Below are 18233 nucleotides of genomic sequence, written 5' to 3'. Positions count from 1 at the left end.
GTTTGCGTATGTGTTGCATCTACCAGCAGGTACTCTGGGACACTAGCTGAGGCGACCATCTTTGTGGTCCATCACCTCTAACGAAACATTCCAATACAATATACATTTACAGATCAATATTTCAACTGTTTTATAGCCTGTCCTGTAAAGTAAGGGTACATACTGCTAAAGTCTCACATTATGTACATAAATAACTACTTTAGGTTTGAGTTAGGCCACTTTTAGGCCAAGTGGGAACACATTGGATTTGGCATGTTGGAAACAAATGTCTTAATTATAAAATAAAAGAAGAGTCTTTTAAACATACATAGAATATACTGCAAAAAAGACATTGGAAAGACTTAAAATGCAAAATAAATAAAAGAAAAAATGGGTATTTTAATATATTTCAAAGGTGATGTAGCCTAATGAAAAGATAATTTGTTTTTGGTACAGTACATTTTTGGGGGGGAAATAGACATCCATAAGAAGATATGAACTGACGTTTACTAGGGACCGATATGGCAACATCATGAATAGAGTGTTGCAGTGATGACATATTTTTGTAGGCCGACCCGAAGTAAACTGCAAGTGTTCCCTCGACAAAAAGCAACGGGATTTCGGAATATTTTAAACCCTACGTTTATCATTTACAAATTATAAATCTAATCGCCAGAAGCAAATTGCTAACGTTATGCTATAACTGAACAACAGCTGACTACAGCAGGGTCGCACGACTTAAACGTCACGTTTTCACCTTGTATTTTGCGCGCTTGCATATTTAAAAAAAGCTTTTCCTTTTAGCCACACTGAATTTAACTGGAAGTCAGGACTTTCAATTACCAGTGTGATATCGTTTTACAAAGATGACAAACAGAGTGTAGATAGAGAGAACCACTACAAGTCAGGACACGTACAGCAGTGCAGCCTAGATGAAGGTGTACTTACCGTTTTGACAGCGCTAGCATGAGGGACAAGGTCTATAGAGTGTCGTTGAGTAGTGATAGCAAGAAAGGGAAGAGTACCGTTAACCTAGAGTTCATTTATTCACATTAGTGACATTAATTCAATCAACTAATCAATTTGATGTGTCACATGAAATCTGTATTACAATTATTACACACCAGAAAACTCATTCTGGATATCCATTTGCTTGGGCATAGCAATTGTGATGTCCGTACAATCCAATATCATTCTGCGGATGAGCCGCAATGAAGAAGGCAAGCTGGTTTTATTTTTCTCCCGGCTGGGAACAGTTATCATTGTCTCCTTAAAAAGTAATTTGTGGAGAATGTCTATAAATGTACCGATCACATTTCTGACAGTGGTTATACTGCAGTGAAAAAGTGCAGCCAGATGAAGGTGTGTGTAACTATGACGCAGTTTCATGAGGGTAATGAAAACTTGGTCTTCAAGAGTCAGTGTTTTGGGGCTCCAACCTTCTGGGTATGTAATGGAACCCTCAAAACGAGCAACATACTCACACACAGATCTGAACGTGTCTCTATCTGGCAATCCTGTCTCCATCCGAAGAACCTTTTCACTCAGCTGAGAGGCAGAATACATGTCACGGCAGTAACTCTCCTTATCTTTGAGGGTCTTCAACTCTGCCTTGGACTCCTCTAGCTGGATCTCTAACTGCATTCTGTGTCTTTGCTCAGATTGAAGTTTTTCTTCTACCGTTTCACTGGTGGTTTGCTCCTCATCATCATCATCATCCTCAGATAGTGGTCGAAGATACTCATTAGTACATGGATCTGCTTCCTCCTCAGTCATTAGACACGTAGCTCCTTCCTTTATTCCATGAATTTGAGTGTCATTCCCTCTCAGACAGTAGGAATGATCTTCTCTATTTAGTTTGACAACATTCTGGGCTACAAATAAAACAGGCATTTTTCCCTTTCCTTTAGGAAAATGACAGCTGCAGATTCGGGAATGGGCACCGGGCTTCCTGTCAGCTCGTCTGTTAGGAGAAAAATGTTCGAGATATCAAATATTAGTTTCATGGAAGTTACACCGTCACATATAAGAGCACACATCTGACAGTTGCAAACTATATAAATTATTGAAATGCTCCAACCATTAACAGTTTAAGACATACAGTACATAGGCTAAAAACAAAACATCTAAAGATATAACCTTGCACTTTGATAAGTCTCGTATACATTCAATATTTTAACATTTTTATAGATCAAAATTGAAATGAAGAAATAAATGGTAGATTAATCCATAATGAAAATAGGAGTCAGCTGCTACACTAATTATAATAGTTATATTTCTTAATTAGTTCAATATGTCAACTAATTTCCCTGACAATATTTAGTTACATGGTGAAACGTTATGCTGCTTGAACTAATTCGACTTATAAGCCACACAGGTTTTAATAGGATTTATTAATTATCTGGCTGGCAGAGAACTCACTGCTTTCTCTTGGAATAAAGCCACATTGTACATTTATATAATCTGTTCAATATTCTATCTCTATGTGTATGTCTGCATACATACGTATAACACCTTGGTAAATTCAACATGTATATTTTCTACTTTCTTGTTTATTTCTTCTCTTGAATTTTTATTGTACAATGCCATGTCTTTTTTATGGAGCCCCTAAGCCTAAAGGTTCATGGAAGAAGAAGAAAAGGTATCTCATGCCCACGATATACTTTCTCGTTCGCACAAGATACTTTGTTATGGTTAGACACATCAAACTGCCCGATTATTACGCCATTTTATTTGTTTTATGAAGAAGATGTTCGGTCGCCAGGGAATCTGTTTGTTTGTGTGTGTGGGCATTTGTTTTCAGAATACATTAGGCTTGTTTGAGATGAGCTGCGGCTCGCCTCGAAAGTAGACGAGAATAGCCGATCGCAGCCGGGGGAGGTCTCAAAAAGCTCGTCTGAAGTCGGCTTCTTCTTCTTCTCTCCGTTTTTTGGCGGATTGCAAACAACTTTAAGGTGCATACCGCCACCTCCGGAGTCGGCTTGCATTTATAAAGAATGCACAAATGTGTTTAATCGTTAATGTCAGATATGTAATAAGTAAATACATTTGTTCCTGCTCAAGATTAGATTCAACTTTATCGTTATTGCACATATTACAGGTACTGAGACAACGAAATGCAGTTTAGCTTCTAACCAGGAGTGCAAAAAGGGGTAAAGTGAAAAGTAATGTACACAATCTACAGAATAAAATATCGAATGAATTGAATGATGAATAAACAGTTAGGGGTATGAATACACTAGATATACACAGCAGCCTGTGAGCAGTATGAACAGTGTGTATGAATATGCGAAGATATATAAAGCATGAAAGCGGTAAGCAGTGCAAATATAGTATAAAATATATAGATATTAATTTCATGATGATAAACATTGTGGAACAATGATGGAAAAAGGTGAATGGAAGTGGCGACGTAAAACTGACACAAAACAACAAACTACTTTTGCCGAGCCAATTGGAGAGTTTCATCAGCAGCACGGGGTAAAAACCACCAATGAGCGCTCAGCTCGAGGATACCAGCGAGTCGTCTCCCATCAAGCATTTCGCAGCCCGTGGAGAGAAACTGCGCCGCCTCGCCGCGTCTGCGGGTATCTTTGTCCCGCGAGATTTCAACGTCTCATGTAGGCGAGTCTCCAGAGCAAGTCGGACAAAATGACTAACCATCATGCAACGCACTAGTAGCAAGACGGCGATCGCAATGGCGCAGGTCTGCGTTGGTCTCGCTCGTCTCAAACAAGCCTGTCATGGCGTTCGTTCCAGTGCACCTCGACAGGACTAAGCAAGCACTACATTAAGATTAAAAAAACTTATTTCGCATGTGTATCAAACTGCCCGATTTGATATATTTTATCAGATGTGTGTAAATTATTGTTCATGGTAATTCTCACACACGGAATAGTCGTGTGTGTGTGTGTGTGTGTGTGTGTGTGTGTGTGTGTGTGTGTGTGAGAAAAAGAAACGTAGCAGCCTCGATCTCTATTCAGCGGTTCTAATAAAGGTAAACACAGTGAAGGCGGCGCGTAAAAGGCACAGCTCTCTGCGGCAGATTTGCGAATCCAGTGCTTAAACAAATAGCTCAACACCTCTGGCCGAAATGTCCCTAAAATGAAGTCGGAGCTTGAAATATATCTAATATAATGTATGCACTGCCATCTCCCCACGCTCCACAGTCCACTTCCTACATGGCAAACGGGAAACGTGAAAGTATATCGTGCGAACGACTTTTTTTCTTCTTCTCCATGAACCTTTACGGGCTCAGTACTTTTTATGCCGCTGCAACGCAAACATTTCCCAAATTGGGATCAATAAAGGACTATCGTATCTCTTATCTTACCGTATAACACGAGTCCAGACTCTCCTTCGGACAACATCTGTCGGGAAACGATAGAACGAGCAAGTTCCATGCGAAGACTTGTGGCTGCAACCCGGAGCAAAGCAACAAACCATTGCGTAGCAATATTAGATAATCGCTAGCTAACAATCACTGCTGATGTATTTAATGTCGTCGAACAACACGTGATCCGTCTCTTACATGTGTGTTAACCACGGACTTTATCTCGAGCTATTTGTATTTTCCAAAAACATGTTCCAAAAACTGTTGACTCTGAGACGAGGGAACCGGAAGTGGTAAAATACTAACTCACTTCCGGGTTTTATGACTCGTCGTCACTGATGAACTGGATACAGCGTGGGAGGCGGGGCCTCGTTCATTCCTATGAGAGTTGCTCATTGGCGCATGAAGACAAAATGGCCCAACTTTTTAGAGAGCGAAACGTCCGTTCTTATTGTTCATCCATGGGTAAAGGTAAAACTCATAGTACTGAACACGTCACATGAACGTTGCTGGGCGGCGCGGTCCCGTGGGTAGGATCTGCGTTCATAATGCCGAGGAAAATAACTCAGAATAACGTTATTAGCACATTTTACAACTTGAGGACCGAATGTTTTTAATAAGGGCTATACAAATGTTCATACTTGGTAGTTTAAAAAAAATAATTATCCAACGATTTACAGACGTCTCTTTCCCAATGTTAGTCAATGGGGAAGGCCCAGCGACTGATACGGAAGTATAGTACCGCCGTTTGGCCACAACGAATATTTTCCTCAGAATCCGGCGCACTTCCTGTGTGCTTGACTGCACCACTAAAGAAGGCAATACAAAATTACTGTGTATTTATTTATACTACAAAAAAAACACAAACAACATTGACCTAATTCTCTCTTTGGATTAATAGTTTTACTGCATGTTGAAGAACGTAATGGGATTTTAAAAAGTACATTTGAATTTGGAAACGAAATGTGCGCAGTGATTACGCATTACCCCGCCGGAGGCGCTGTCAGTCGTACACACTGCGCGACGTGCAACAAAGGATATTTTGCTCATTTTCTCTTGATTATATTTAAAGATTTCTGACATCAAATGAAACTAAAGAAGCCAAACCAAAGAAAACACATGTTAGACGTCCCAGCAAAGGGCAGGAATTATACTCGATCCGTGCTCTTAAAAAACGGAGGGTCTACATTCTTTTGGCTTTTTTGGCTAATTGCAAGCCCATAGAGTCCAATTGTGAACCAGGAAAGACAATACATTGCAGAAATCTTCAGGCTATAACTTCTAAATGGTATCATGTAGTTACACACAACCGTACAGCAGGTGGCGGCATGCACTTGTAACGATGAAGTGTAGTCCGCTAGTAAAACCACAGAAGAAGTAGAAGGAAGTTGTTTTGATTGCGGAAGTACAGCAATAGAAGTAGGCGCTGCCGCAGCCCACTGAAGTTATTTTCTCTTGAGAGGAATACATCAATTTAATTTTGATTGAGGTGTATGTAGGTCTCTTTGAGCTTCCATTCACAGCTCGATCAGGTAAGAATGAAGCTGCGCAGCGGTGGTTAAGATAACTGTTTTAAACTGGAACTGTGCTTTGCTAATTTAGCTTGGCTAACGCGACGTCGCTGAGAAACACCTCAGTGACAGGGCTAGCTAGATATCAACAGCAGTGGAGGGTGAAACATATCTGTATGACTCCTACAGCATGTGAGTAGACAAGGTTTCTAAGTAATGTGGAAGTCATGTTGTGTCATTCAAAAGGGCCTACCGTTTCTCATTGTGTCTTATCTCAAACTGACCCTTTAAAACGGATTCTGACACTAAATGAACTTGACATGATAAAAAAAGAAACTATAGATGATAATGAAAACAGGAAGTATGGTGATAAGCTGTGGTTACATTCTGAAAGTATGTATGTCATTTACTTAAGTCAAAGTATCAATACTACACTGTAAAAACACTACTACACTAGTCCTGCTTCAAAAACATATTATAAGAGTAGATACCACATTAAAGTACACTTAACATGTACATACATAAAGTTTACACACTTATTTATACTAGTAAAAGGGTCCCTGTCATTTCTTCTATAATTCATCATGTTTTTGCATTAATATTACTGCTTCGTTAATGTTTATGTTGCATATTTTTTTGTAAAAGTTGAGCACATGAACTACTTTATACTGTTGGGTAGTTTAAATATACAGCAATGAATGGTACTCATCATCATATGTTTGTGTATTTTATAAAAATATTTTCATCACTCAAATTAACAGTGATACATTGACAGCCTCTGACTATTGTTCTTGTTATGGAACAGAGAGGGAGAATATGCTGGAAAAACAATATTATTTTCTGTAGACTTCAAGGAAAGTATATACACTATTTGAAGTACCTCCACCTTTCCCTTTTTATTAGAGCCCCACCTCTTGATAACAACTTGTCCCTCCTGACTTCCTGTGTTTCTGTACCAGCTAGCCAAGATGTCACAATCAATACAAGCTACCTCACTATTATTAAGCATGCTGATGGAGCACCTCACATTTGATCAATACAGAGTAGAAAAGCCCAAGTCATGGACCCTCAATGCAGAGTCATTGCTTTATTTTCGAGATTTATTCAGCCAGTTGTGGCCAGAATACAGGGTGTGAAGAAAGGCCTCTTTGTTCTCGTTTATACAGCATATTGTTTCATCTTTCAAGGAAGGAAGCTTAAGACATCAAATCATAACACCATAGCCATATTAAGTTTACAATATTTAAGAACCAAAATGACGGTATGTTTAATTCGATTTACAGATGTAAAATTGTGAATTATAATACATTTTATTTTATGTTGAAGTCAAATCCACTCTAAATATTGTGCATTAACTTCCAATTGAACATTAGTTAAATAATTTTAAAATGTAATTGATTAAACAGCTATAGAAGGAAATGGAATACAGCAAGTCAGATTTAACTAACCTGGTTAGCAGAATTAAGTTCAAAGCCTTTATAAAGGAGCCTTTTCCAGAAAACTGTCAAAATGCTGTCGCTTGAAGAAAATGTTTCCAAATCACAGTGTTTGACATAAACTGCAAGGCAAATATAATGTTGTTTGCTGCAGCTGCTGAAAGGGTCGGTTTATATTATGGGTTTCCATATAGCTCAGTTGGTAGAGTTGGCCCATGTGCAGGGGCTTGGTCCCCATGGATGGAGACCATCTGCGGGGTGTCGTTCCCCCTTTCTTCACCTTTCAACACTGTCAGTGAAATAAAGGCACTGGTTTCCTAAAAAAAACAAGAACATCTCAATATTATTCCTTGAAAGAAATGTTATTGTGGTATTAAATGTCATTTTAGCTGAAAACTGAAACTACAGTATCTGCATGGAGCTAAGTATGCAGTAAGTCTGAAAGTATAAAACACATTTTCTTGTGATTCCGATGAAAATACATTTAGTTATGAAATTATTCAAATCTAGAAATCTTTTAAAGTAATGATTGAACCAATAATCACAATAATAAGAACAGGTGTGCAAATCTTCTTGAATGTCAGTGTAGAAAGTTATCAGCTCAGGGTAAGTCGCTGGTTCCACTTGCTGTTTTACATGTTCTGTTATTCTTCCCAGTGTTGCAGGTTGAGCTGTCAGGATGGCGGACCACAACGACGTCAGTCTGCAGCCGGAGGAGCGAGTCCGCGCTCTCACCAAGAAGGGAAGCTCGGTGGAGGTGAATGACGACGTGCCCCCACGCCGCTACTTCCGCTCTGGCATGGAGATGATCCGCATGGCTAACATCTACGCAGAGGAAGGCAACATCGAGCATGCCTTCGTCCTTTTCAATAAATATATCACGTGAGTGTTTACAGCGATAAGGCTGTATCATTGTGTGTATAAGCTATTATTTGTTTGATTGTGTTTCATACACTAAGTTCTTTATTTTTTTGTAGCCTTTATTTATACAGGTGTAAAATCTCATTGAGACACAAGGTCTCATTTTCAAGAGAGACCTGTCAGTGTTAACACTACCACACAAAGTTACAGACAGACAGGACACTAAACACATACTTATAGTATACATTTATACTTTGATCGTCATTGTAATGGATTTGTTGGTTTACAGAAATGAATACATTAGATGGTGTGGGTTAAAGTTGAAAAAAAACAAGCCGGGAGCACAGGACAGTTTAAACCAAGATCTTTCTCAATTCCTTTAATTCACAATCAGACACTTAAAGGTGGGGTAGGTAATTTTGGAGAAACCAGCTCGAGTGCGCAAGAATTTGAAAATACACAGCCGGAGAATATCTGCCACTTCCTTACAGAGCCCCTCCTCCAACACACACGAACACGCACATGACCAATGAGGGCATGAGATAAGTTTGTGCACAGATGGAAGGCTGATAGGCAGGTAGGCCATCATGCTTTTTACAGCGCCACGGCGTCCACAGATGAATTGTTGTTATGTATTTATTGTCAAAGAATTTCATGTATTCATTGCTGTCGGGATGTTAAGAGCATTCCATGGAATATAACAAAAAGTGTTTCTGAAGTGAATGATCTACCCCACCTTTAACAGGAAGTATTTATAAAATATATCACCATTATATCAGCATTTAGAATACGAAAGAGCTCATATATTATAAAGAAACATTTACAAGCTATAAAATACCTGTCACTAACCAAATACCCCAAAACAAACTAATATAAAAGGGATACAAATTGTACAAATTAAATGCATTTAAAAAATAAAGTAAACAGCCATTTAGTAAAGTCAAGCTTTTTTAAAAAACAGACACTTTTAGGGACATTTTTATAGTGTTATCAATCTTATTCCTTACATGTGGACCTCCGCAAACCACACTGGGATAAGGTCACATAGTCTTTCATTAGGCGCGTTCACAACTCAGTACTTTTCCGATATAGTTCCGAAATGTTGCGTTCACAGTCACACCAAAAAAATCTAAAAAAGTATTGTGAAAGATATTAGAGACTTATGCTGTGTAAAAAAGGGTCAGTGGGAGTATTGATCTTGGACCATGATATGGCACAAATTAATTAAGTCTATAAATCTGTCATTTTTAGGAACTGCAGTCTCACTGTTCCTATTTTTATATACTTTTGTATCGAATATTTAAACAAGTATTATCAGTGCATGCAAAATCACTAGTTAATAACAACAATTTGTTTTTACCCAGTCTCTTTATAGAAAAACTTCCCAAACATCGGGATTACAAAACCGCTAACATTCCTGAGAAGAAAGACACATTAAAGGTACTTGTATTGTTCATACTTTCCTTTATAAGACATTTGAACTGTTCTAAGGAAATGTTGAAGCAAAACCTTGTTTTTCTTTCTTCCACAGAAACTAAAGGACGTTGCCTTTCCTCAAGCAGAAATCCTGAAAAAAGCTCTTTTGCGGAGATTTGAACAAGAGCATGAACAGTATCTTGTCAAAAAGGTAAACTTTCAAATACTGACACACTGAAATGGATCTGTCTGTGATAGTCATTGCTGTTTTAATGAATGACTCACAAATAAAGATGAATTACCATCTCAAACATGTAATAAACACAAATATCTAAAGCTCATTTACAATACGACAAGCATTGTAAACTGATTTTACAATGGGTTGTGTAAACTTTTATTTGGGGGAAAGACTAATCTGCAGCGTCATTTCACCTTGTTATCAAAGGAAGCGTTTGTTCATTAACAGAATAAATAGAGAGAATCAATGACATCGACCTTGAATAGTCACATTTAATGATTCAGTGATCCAAAGAGATATTTAATGTATAATGCGTAACATTTTTGTATTAAAATGTCTAAAAATGACTAGATATATGTTATATATGTGGTTGTTCAGCTTTGTAAAAAAAGTTTCCAAACATTTAAAACCTGGAGAAATGTCATTTTAAGCTAAGTATTTGCCCATTTTATTTGCCTATTATGGCAACAGATCCTTCGCAATTATACCTTTGATCCAATTTAACCAATACACTTTCCAGTTCTTCGTGGTTATATGATATATATTTCAACCAGACGTTACTATATTAAGTTAACAGCAAAATAAGCCAAGCAAAAACTGTTTTGGTGTTTTTTTAACCGGTTTAACTTATCTGTATGATTGTTTTTAAGAATATGAGAGCTCTCTGGATAAATAGGCTCCGAGTAAAAACATCCTGAACCTCTGGATCTTAAAGGTCCCATGTCATGGCCATTTCTACTGATCATAATTCCATTGTTGAGGTCTACTAGAATAGATTTATATTGTTCAATGTTCCAAACTCACATTGGTTTCTCATATAGCATCTCTGTATAGTATGTGTATTCACTCTCTGTCCTAAACGGCTTGTTGGAGCTCCTGCCCCCCCTCCCTGTGAGCCTAGTGGCCGTCTGCGAGACAGCGAAACCCAGCCCGAAACCAGCCCGAGCACACACACACCTGCAGCCTGGCTGGGAGTTTGTGCGTGTGCTCACACACAGACTCACAACCTCGCCGCGTCCCGCCGTCTCAGGGAGGAGAAATTGGCGGAGCTGCAGCTGAGAAAAGATTGAGTGTGAGGAACGTAACGGCTCCGTGGATTGGTCCATTTGGGTATAGTCACGTCACTGTACCCAGGAAGAAAACAATGGAAAAAGACAAATCTCCAACGAGGCGTTCTGGGGCAGCATAGACAGGTCTTTTCTTTGTTAGAGTTTTACTCGCTACAGGGTGTACTTTCAGGTTTTGTGACTGCAGACCGTTTACATGCAGAAAAAGCTACATAACACACAAGGGGATGGGTAATAACCAGAAAAGCATGACATGGGACCTTTAAGTTATCAGAAAAAAGTTATCATGAAGAATTCTTCATAGCGCAACTCCAATGAGTCTTGCTATTTCATGACGGCACAAAACTCTTTCCTTTGTTATTGTTCTGATCTAGAGACCCCTTTTGGCAAAGAATTACATATTGTCAGAATTAGCGAAGACCTCACATGAATTACAGTTCAACCAAACCTCTGTTGTAGAAGAGCAAAAGACCACCTGCTTTTTAACGTGCTTGAACATGTTTCCTATATGTTCAGAAAGCGGAGCAGGAGGCGTTGGCGCAGGAACAGTCCAAGCAGCGAGCACTGGACGCCGAGCGGGAGCGCGTGGTGGAGATGCAGCGGCGGCAGCGGGAGCAGGAGCAGTTCAGTGCCTTCGAGGAGATGATCCGCCGCCAGGAGCTGGAGAAGGAGCGCCAGCGCGTGCTCTTGGAGTTCGCCCAGCCTGCCGCTCCTTCCCCCAACACGCCCCTCCTCCCGGGCATCAAGGGTCCCGCGGCGGTCTCCCCCAGCGCCCCTCAGAGCCAAGGGGACCTGTCTGGCGGCACCAACCACCAATACAACGGCCCCCCCGCCTACATCGGCCCACCTGCCCCCGCCCCGCCCACCTTTGACAGGGCGCTCAAGCCCGGGACTCTGGTCAGCCCGGGTAACAACAGTGAGTTCATATTTTGTTCTGAAAATAGGGGGTCTGGCTTGCAGAGGATTTAAATACCGCCCTACTCCTGCTTTAAAGTACTTAAACATCTGAGCTGATTTGTTTCCCCCCGGCCTTCTTCATTTCCTGCTTTCACCATGCCTTGTCCCAGCACATCACATGAATCTAACTCTGTCTTTTCTGCTACATGGTTTTCGCAGATACAATGGTGGATGCCCTTCGGGAGTTGGCTGTTCCCGCGGAGCTGTGCCGGAGCTTTCTGAGGCTGGCCGAGGCCAACACGAGCCGAACTGTAGAAACCTGTGGCATCCTATGTGGCAAACTGGTAAGACTGCTGGGACCAGCAGCACTGACTGCAATCTGTCACAGAAGCACAACAACTTGTATATGGTAGATGTTCATGAAATGTTTTCTCATTGTGTCTTTAAATAAGGAACTACAAGCAATTCCCTTTTCCCATGTTAAATACAAGGGAGGTTTTCTGTAATGGATATTTATCATGCTTTTAATGTGTAAAGAATGTAGATTTTGAAACGGAGACATTAGCTGACCTCCCACCCCAGAGGGAAACATAATGTAACACTCCCCTTACTGTCCCCATCTGCTCACCCATCTGCTCAGGCTTTAGTTTGAATGAATCATTTGCTGATCGGGTAAACTTAAAGCTCCTTATATTTTGTTACGATCATGCCTTCTTTTTTCAAATGGCAAACCTTTCAGCGCTCTGTTAATTGTGTCCTTATTTAGCTCTTTGGCAGGCAGTTGCACTGCTTAATTCAAAGGGTTGTAATAGAGTGACCGTGATGCTTTTTTTAAAATGTGTGTTTGCTGCAGACGAGAAACGCGTTTACCGTGACCCACGTCATCGTACCAAAGCAGACTGGTGGACCGGATTATTGTGACACAGAAAATGAGGAGGAGCTCTTCCTCATACAGGACCAGTACGATCTCATCACCCTGGGCTGGATTCATGTGAGCAAAGAATAAAGGACATTTCTAGAGGGACAAATAAACCCATTCTTACACTTGATCATCCCCCACATCATATAAAGAAGGAACATAATCAATGAAATCATTCTCATTAGAACTGAGCTTTGTGTTATGCAAAGTAACTAATATCAAACGCAGGTTGCAGCGTTGCAGTGAATTCTAAATAAAGTAGACTTAGAGCTCTGAGAATTTTGTGACTGAAAGAAATGTGGCACATTATAACATGGCATAGTATAACATTACATTACTTTACATTGCATTTAGCTGACGCTTTTATCCAATGTGACTTCCAATAAGTGTGTTCGACCAAGAAGATACAACCTTGAAGAAAACAGAATCATATAAGTACATCAGGTTTCATAGAGCCAAACTATTTCAAGTGCTACTCAACTGGCTTTAGATAAGCCAGTCCTTTATTAGTATATAAGTGCTTTGTTAGTCATTTGATTGCTCGAAGTGGTATAACTATTAATATTATTCAAATACACTTCCACAAAAGTTAATATAGTATACAAAAATATTGAACAGTTAACCCTAATCACCCAGGTTCAGTAAGCACTTCGCTTGAGTTATTGTGAAATTGAATTCACAATATTCCCTTGTTTAACTTTAATCTGCACAAGTGCTTATTTCTATCTCTTACTGGATTCTGATTGGTTACAGCATTCTACAGTTATGTCTTTATAACAGACCGTTGCTATGGATTCCGTTTGATATCCGAATACAGCACGCAGACTATTTATTTTAGCAGATGCAATCGAGTTATATTTATGGCCCTACACTTGTGTTCAATTATTATTTATTTATTTTTAAGTAGCCATCCATCTTATAAGCCTGATAATGTACGCTGAGTTTGTATCAGGGTCATGCTAACCGTCCCGGGGTGTATTTTAACTTGCATTATCCCTTACTTACATATATAAAATCACTTTTCCTCTTAAGCTCTGCCAACTGTGGAGGACATTGTTATCATGGACATTGTTATCATGGACAAAGTTTGTCTTTTGTTATATTTAATAAAGTAATACAAAAAAGTCAATATACAAGTAAGATAGATCTCAAATGCAGGAACAGAGCCACTTCATCTTCAGAGGATAAAGAAGTTCTGCACCCCGAACACAGCTTACAGTCCCACTATATATTCATGAAAGGAAACCGCCAACTGTTCCTACATCCCATCCTCAAACCATAAACCCCCCTCGTCTTTAACCATTTGCAAATCCCCCTTTTACTCTTCCATTTGCCCTCCTGAAATTTAAATCCTTAACATACTGTATGTGTTTAACCGTGTAAAAGGCAGTCAGTATAAGACTATATGTTTTAAATGATTATATGATCATTTGACACGACACCAACAACCAGTAAATAAACTGAGCTGTGTCGCTGTGTGTTTCTCAGACTCACCCCACACAGACGGCCTTCCTGTCCAGCGTGGACCTCCACACACACTGCTCCTACCAGATGATGATGCCTGAGGCCATCGCCATCGTCTGCTCGCCTAAGTTTAATGAGTGAGTTAGAAAAAAAACACTGATGTCCTGTCATTCCTCAATCTAAGTTATAATGTTTTCATGATGTGTCACAGGGATATGAAGTAGGCAGCCAGAGGGGGGAGCAGCAATCTAGGGGCACGGCATATTGTAATGCCACTATTTCTTCACACTGATGTTAATTATTCCATATTTCAACCAGGTGCCTACCAGATTCTGAGCATGCTGTGAATTATTGTAAAGGGGAATTAGGCTCTGATCTGTTTTTTTGCTCTTTGTAAAACATGAGGCCCATCACACTGTCTTTAGTTGTTACAGATGACCTGATCAGATAAAGCGTTTATTTGCTGTGTCTAGTTTTCATTGTAGCTAGGCAACAACCACATTTGTGCTAATGTTAACACAAACCAGGAACTGTATGCTCCTAGTAAACATTATCTGAAGTACTGCGCTAATTTACCTCCAGGCTGATTTCTGGTTAGTTAATGTGGGATACAGTTGGTAAAGTCATAAAGCTCCATGTGTCTGGCAATAGTTACCACAGAGGGCCCACCTTTCAATTAATCCAATTTAACGGTGGTAAAACACAAATTTCTTTCAATTCAGGGTACTTCAGACATACATATTCAATTACAAAAAAGTGCTGTCTGATCGGTCTTCTTATTAGTTTTAGCCCACAAAGTCTGTCTTAATATTCAAGCCTTACTTCAACTACCTTGCCATTTATGTGTAATTGTAGCGTGTCTAGGAGATCGCCCTAAATAAAGGGTTTTAATAATAATGTCTGTAGAGGGGCCGTAGAGGAAGTTGTTAAAGCCTACTTTACAAGTTGCTTGCAGTCTCTCTCTGTCTGTTTATGCTGTGTGTGACTTAATTTGATTGTTTGTCCCAGGATCGGTTACTTCAACTTGACGGATCGAGGAACAAATGAGATCTCCACATGTAAACAGAAAGGCTTTCACCCTCACAGCAAAGACCCCCCTCTATTTACAGTGAGTACACCTCTGCTTTCAGTTTTTCCCTGTACTGAATATTGTTCTCCTCGAACATTTAGGGAAAAATGTATCGATATGACGTTTGTGTTTTCCGTTTCAATACAAATGGGTTATTCCTTGATACAGGAAATCTAATTTCCATCTCATCTTGATTTAAAGGGGACCTATCATGCAAAATGCACTTTTGTACATCTTTTATACATGAATATGTGTCCCCGGTGTGTCAGGGAACTCACCAAGTGTCAGAAAACACAACCCTCTCTCTTTTCCTCAATACCCAAATCTCTAAAAACGGGGCTGCAACGGATCTGATCCAAATTTGGAATTGTTCTGACTTCAGAAACGAGGAGCTCCGCCTATATGGGCAACTCTCCACGAATCAGGGGAATGAGAGGTTGCCGTGGCATGGTAACAGCATGGTAACAGCATGGTAACAGCATGGTAACAGCATGGTAACAGCATGGTAACAGCATGGTAACATGACGCTCGTGCCTCGCCCCCCTCCTTTGCAGGGGGGCGTGGTCAGCTGCAGCTCATTTGCCACAGAATCAGCCCTTGTGAAGACAGGGCTGGAATAGAGCAAATAGAGTGAAATGAGGCATGGCTAAAATGCATGATCTGTTTGGTATTTTGAAAAAAAAGCTTCACAAACATGTTTTATATAGTTATGGCCCTACAATATATGTTTCAAATATAGCATGATGGGTCCACTTTAATACATAAAATCACAAAAAGCTATAACTAGAAATTGAAATTGTATTAATATCTAAGTTTTTCAACATTGAAGCACAGTAGTAACTGTTAAAAAGGAGCATGATACAGTATGTCTCCTTTTTAATAAAAAAAAAAGTAATTAGGGTAGACCTACCCTTTTAATGTTGAAGTTAAAAGCATCAATCTGGTGCACTTTGAGAGCAACATTAGGAGATCTATGGATACATCTCTCAACACCCATATGAAACAGAACTGTAAACAGATTGTCTTTTTCTTTATGGATATTTTACAAATCACTCCCCTTTCAAACTGTATTTTTGTTTATTAATAACAACTTTGTGTTACTCTCATATAGTATTTTATACCTGTTTGCTTTATTCTCTTATTTTTTTAGAACTATAATGATCATATAAATATGTGCCTTTACCTCACTGGTTGGAGAAAAAGCTTCTTATATTCGTTAGCATAGCTAGCTAACCAGATGCTAATAACAACAAAGTTATTGACTGTATGATCAGTATGACAGATGAACAGATCACCACTGGGCTTTCAACTAAAGACACAGCCACGCAAAAAGTGTGGCATGTGTACGGCTCCTTATGGGTGCTGCAATTTCTGAAGTGCCGGAGTGGCGTTCTGGTGCTCTCCGTAAGAACTACAACCCTTTCAGACGAGACATATACCACGTTAGGTACACACGTTAGGCTCCTGTTGTGTTCAAGGACCCTGAAATTGGCCAGGAAAAACAGGCACTCACTTGTTTAATTATTTCGAGGTCTAGATTTCTTAAATGTTTTTCTTTTTTGCATGTGTTTATAAATTACCTCGAGGGCCGTACCAAATGGTCTCGTGGTCCGTATTTGGCCCGGAGGCCGGAGGTTCCCCACCCCTGCAGTAGAGGCACAAAATACAAATATGAACCTGAAAATGGCTATAATAGGGCCTTTTAATTCATCAAATGTACCTTTTGCAAAATGTAATTGTAGTTTATCTGTTTTCCATGTTAACCGAATCCAACTCAAATCTGTTTTTCCTTCTCAGCACGCGGGACATGTCAACATCACCGACGACACTGTGTCCATGATGGATTTGCGGTGATTTCCTTTTAAAAAGAAAAAAACCCAGAACTCTCATAGACTGTTTTATCAAACTGCAGACATTTTACTGGAGAAAACACCATTTATTTACAGGGCAGTACTGAGCAAATACTGGCCACGATTTGACCATTTATATGGACTTCAAAAAAAGAGGAAACGACCTAATGAATTCCACAAATAATTGCACTTTCCAGTCAAACAACTACCATCCACTTAACTGAGCGACTCTTCAACCCCCCTGTTGTTTTTCACTCTGTGCACTACTTCCTAACTGTTCAACTTTAGTTTTTGTCATTAATAAAAATGTATGTCTGTCAGTGTCTGGTAACCAAACCTTTGTTTCATGATTGTCATCAAAGTTTGATTCTGCCCGACAGATAAAGTGCCAAGGACGACAACATTAAACGGCTGTTGAGTTGTTTACTCTGCAACATGAAGTTCTGCGTGAAGTCTTAAGTTTGTTTATCTGACTCGATGTGTGTTTCTGTTGAAGTGCTTAGAGTAATGGGAAAGAAAACTAAAAACGGTTGTATCTCAGGTAAGCAGGCTGTGTTGCTGTTATGTATTATTATATTTTTATATACACCCAACATCACTCCACAGTATCCTTTTATTTCTTTATCAAAAAAAGGATTTGTTTATTTCCTTCTTATGATGGAGCACCCTTTATTCTTATTTTTTGTTTATGTTATTGGGGAAATTGTTTTTAGCACACGTACAGTGTGTCCGTGCTTCAGACATGTGTGAATGTACCTTCTGCTACACATTACTAACCTCTTGGTCATGGATCATGACTCTACCCACTTGTGTTTACCGCCTTTGCTTCTTTGAAAAAAAACTAAATGATTAACAATAATTATAAGATTACCTTGAATACATTAAATGCCAAGTCAAAAATAAACTCATTGTACATGAATTTATTTCTGCATTGTTTTGTTTGTCATTTTTGTCAAGTTAGTAACATGGTTCACATTTAAAGCTGAAATAAAGACTGGAAATGTAGATTTTCTGTGAGAGAAAATAAACAGTAGTAAATATAAAAGGGAGAGAGATGGTGAATGCATTAACAAGTGAAAGAGTAGAACACGTGTTTAACCTTTCCTATACTCAAGGAAACATCCTGCGTAGGTAGATTTAATGGAAAGCGGTAATGTACTGTATTTTTGGGAATTGGCTATCCTCAGATGATA

At 39.3% G+C, this 18233-nt stretch overlaps 2 protein-coding genes across 4 annotated transcripts; one reads left to right on the top strand and one right to left on the bottom strand.

Moving 5' to 3' along the window:
* Window positions 1-16: 16 nt before the first annotated feature.
* LOC307043753 (uncharacterized protein) lies at window positions 17-5168 on the bottom strand. Of its 2 annotated transcripts, none has more exons than XM_079688536.1 (3): window positions 4313-5168; window positions 1104-1942; window positions 17-959 (listed from the first exon to the last, which is right to left on the bottom strand). In XM_079688536.1, the coding sequence occupies exons 1-3, from the start codon at window positions 4423-4425 to the stop codon at window positions 877-879; spliced, it is 1035 nt and encodes a 344-aa protein (XP_079544662.1). In that variant the 5' UTR covers window positions 4426-5168; the 3' UTR covers window positions 17-876. The 2 variants fall into 2 exon arrangements, with proteins under 2 accessions (XP_079544662.1, XP_079544663.1); XM_079688537.1 differs by lacking the exon at window positions 17-959 and adding an exon at window positions 992-1011.
* A 526-nt stretch (window positions 5169-5694) lies between these two features.
* Window positions 5695-17963, top strand: LOC307043752 (STAM-binding protein-like A). Of its 2 annotated transcripts, none has more exons than XM_079688534.1 (10): window positions 5695-5844; window positions 7917-8141; window positions 9485-9560; window positions 9652-9747; window positions 11358-11757; window positions 11958-12082; window positions 12592-12729; window positions 14146-14258; window positions 15130-15229; window positions 16988-17963. In XM_079688534.1, exons 2-10 carry the CDS (start codon window positions 7939-7941, stop codon window positions 17042-17044), a joined length of 1308 nt encoding a protein of 435 aa, XP_079544660.1. In that variant the 5' UTR covers window positions 5695-5844; window positions 7917-7938; the 3' UTR covers window positions 17045-17963. The 2 variants fall into 2 exon arrangements, with proteins under 2 accessions (XP_079544660.1, XP_079544661.1); XM_079688535.1 differs by lacking the exon at window positions 5695-5844 and adding an exon at window positions 5857-6015.
* Window positions 17964-18233: the final 270 nt, after the last annotated feature.

Source organism: Notothenia rossii (assembly GCF_949606895.1).
Source record: "Notothenia rossii genome assembly, chromosome: 6".
Lineage (NCBI taxonomy): Eukaryota > Metazoa > Chordata > Actinopteri > Perciformes > Nototheniidae > Notothenia > Notothenia rossii.
The sequence above is the reverse complement of the archived record's forward strand: the minus strand, read 5'-3'. Positions and strand labels throughout refer to the sequence as shown.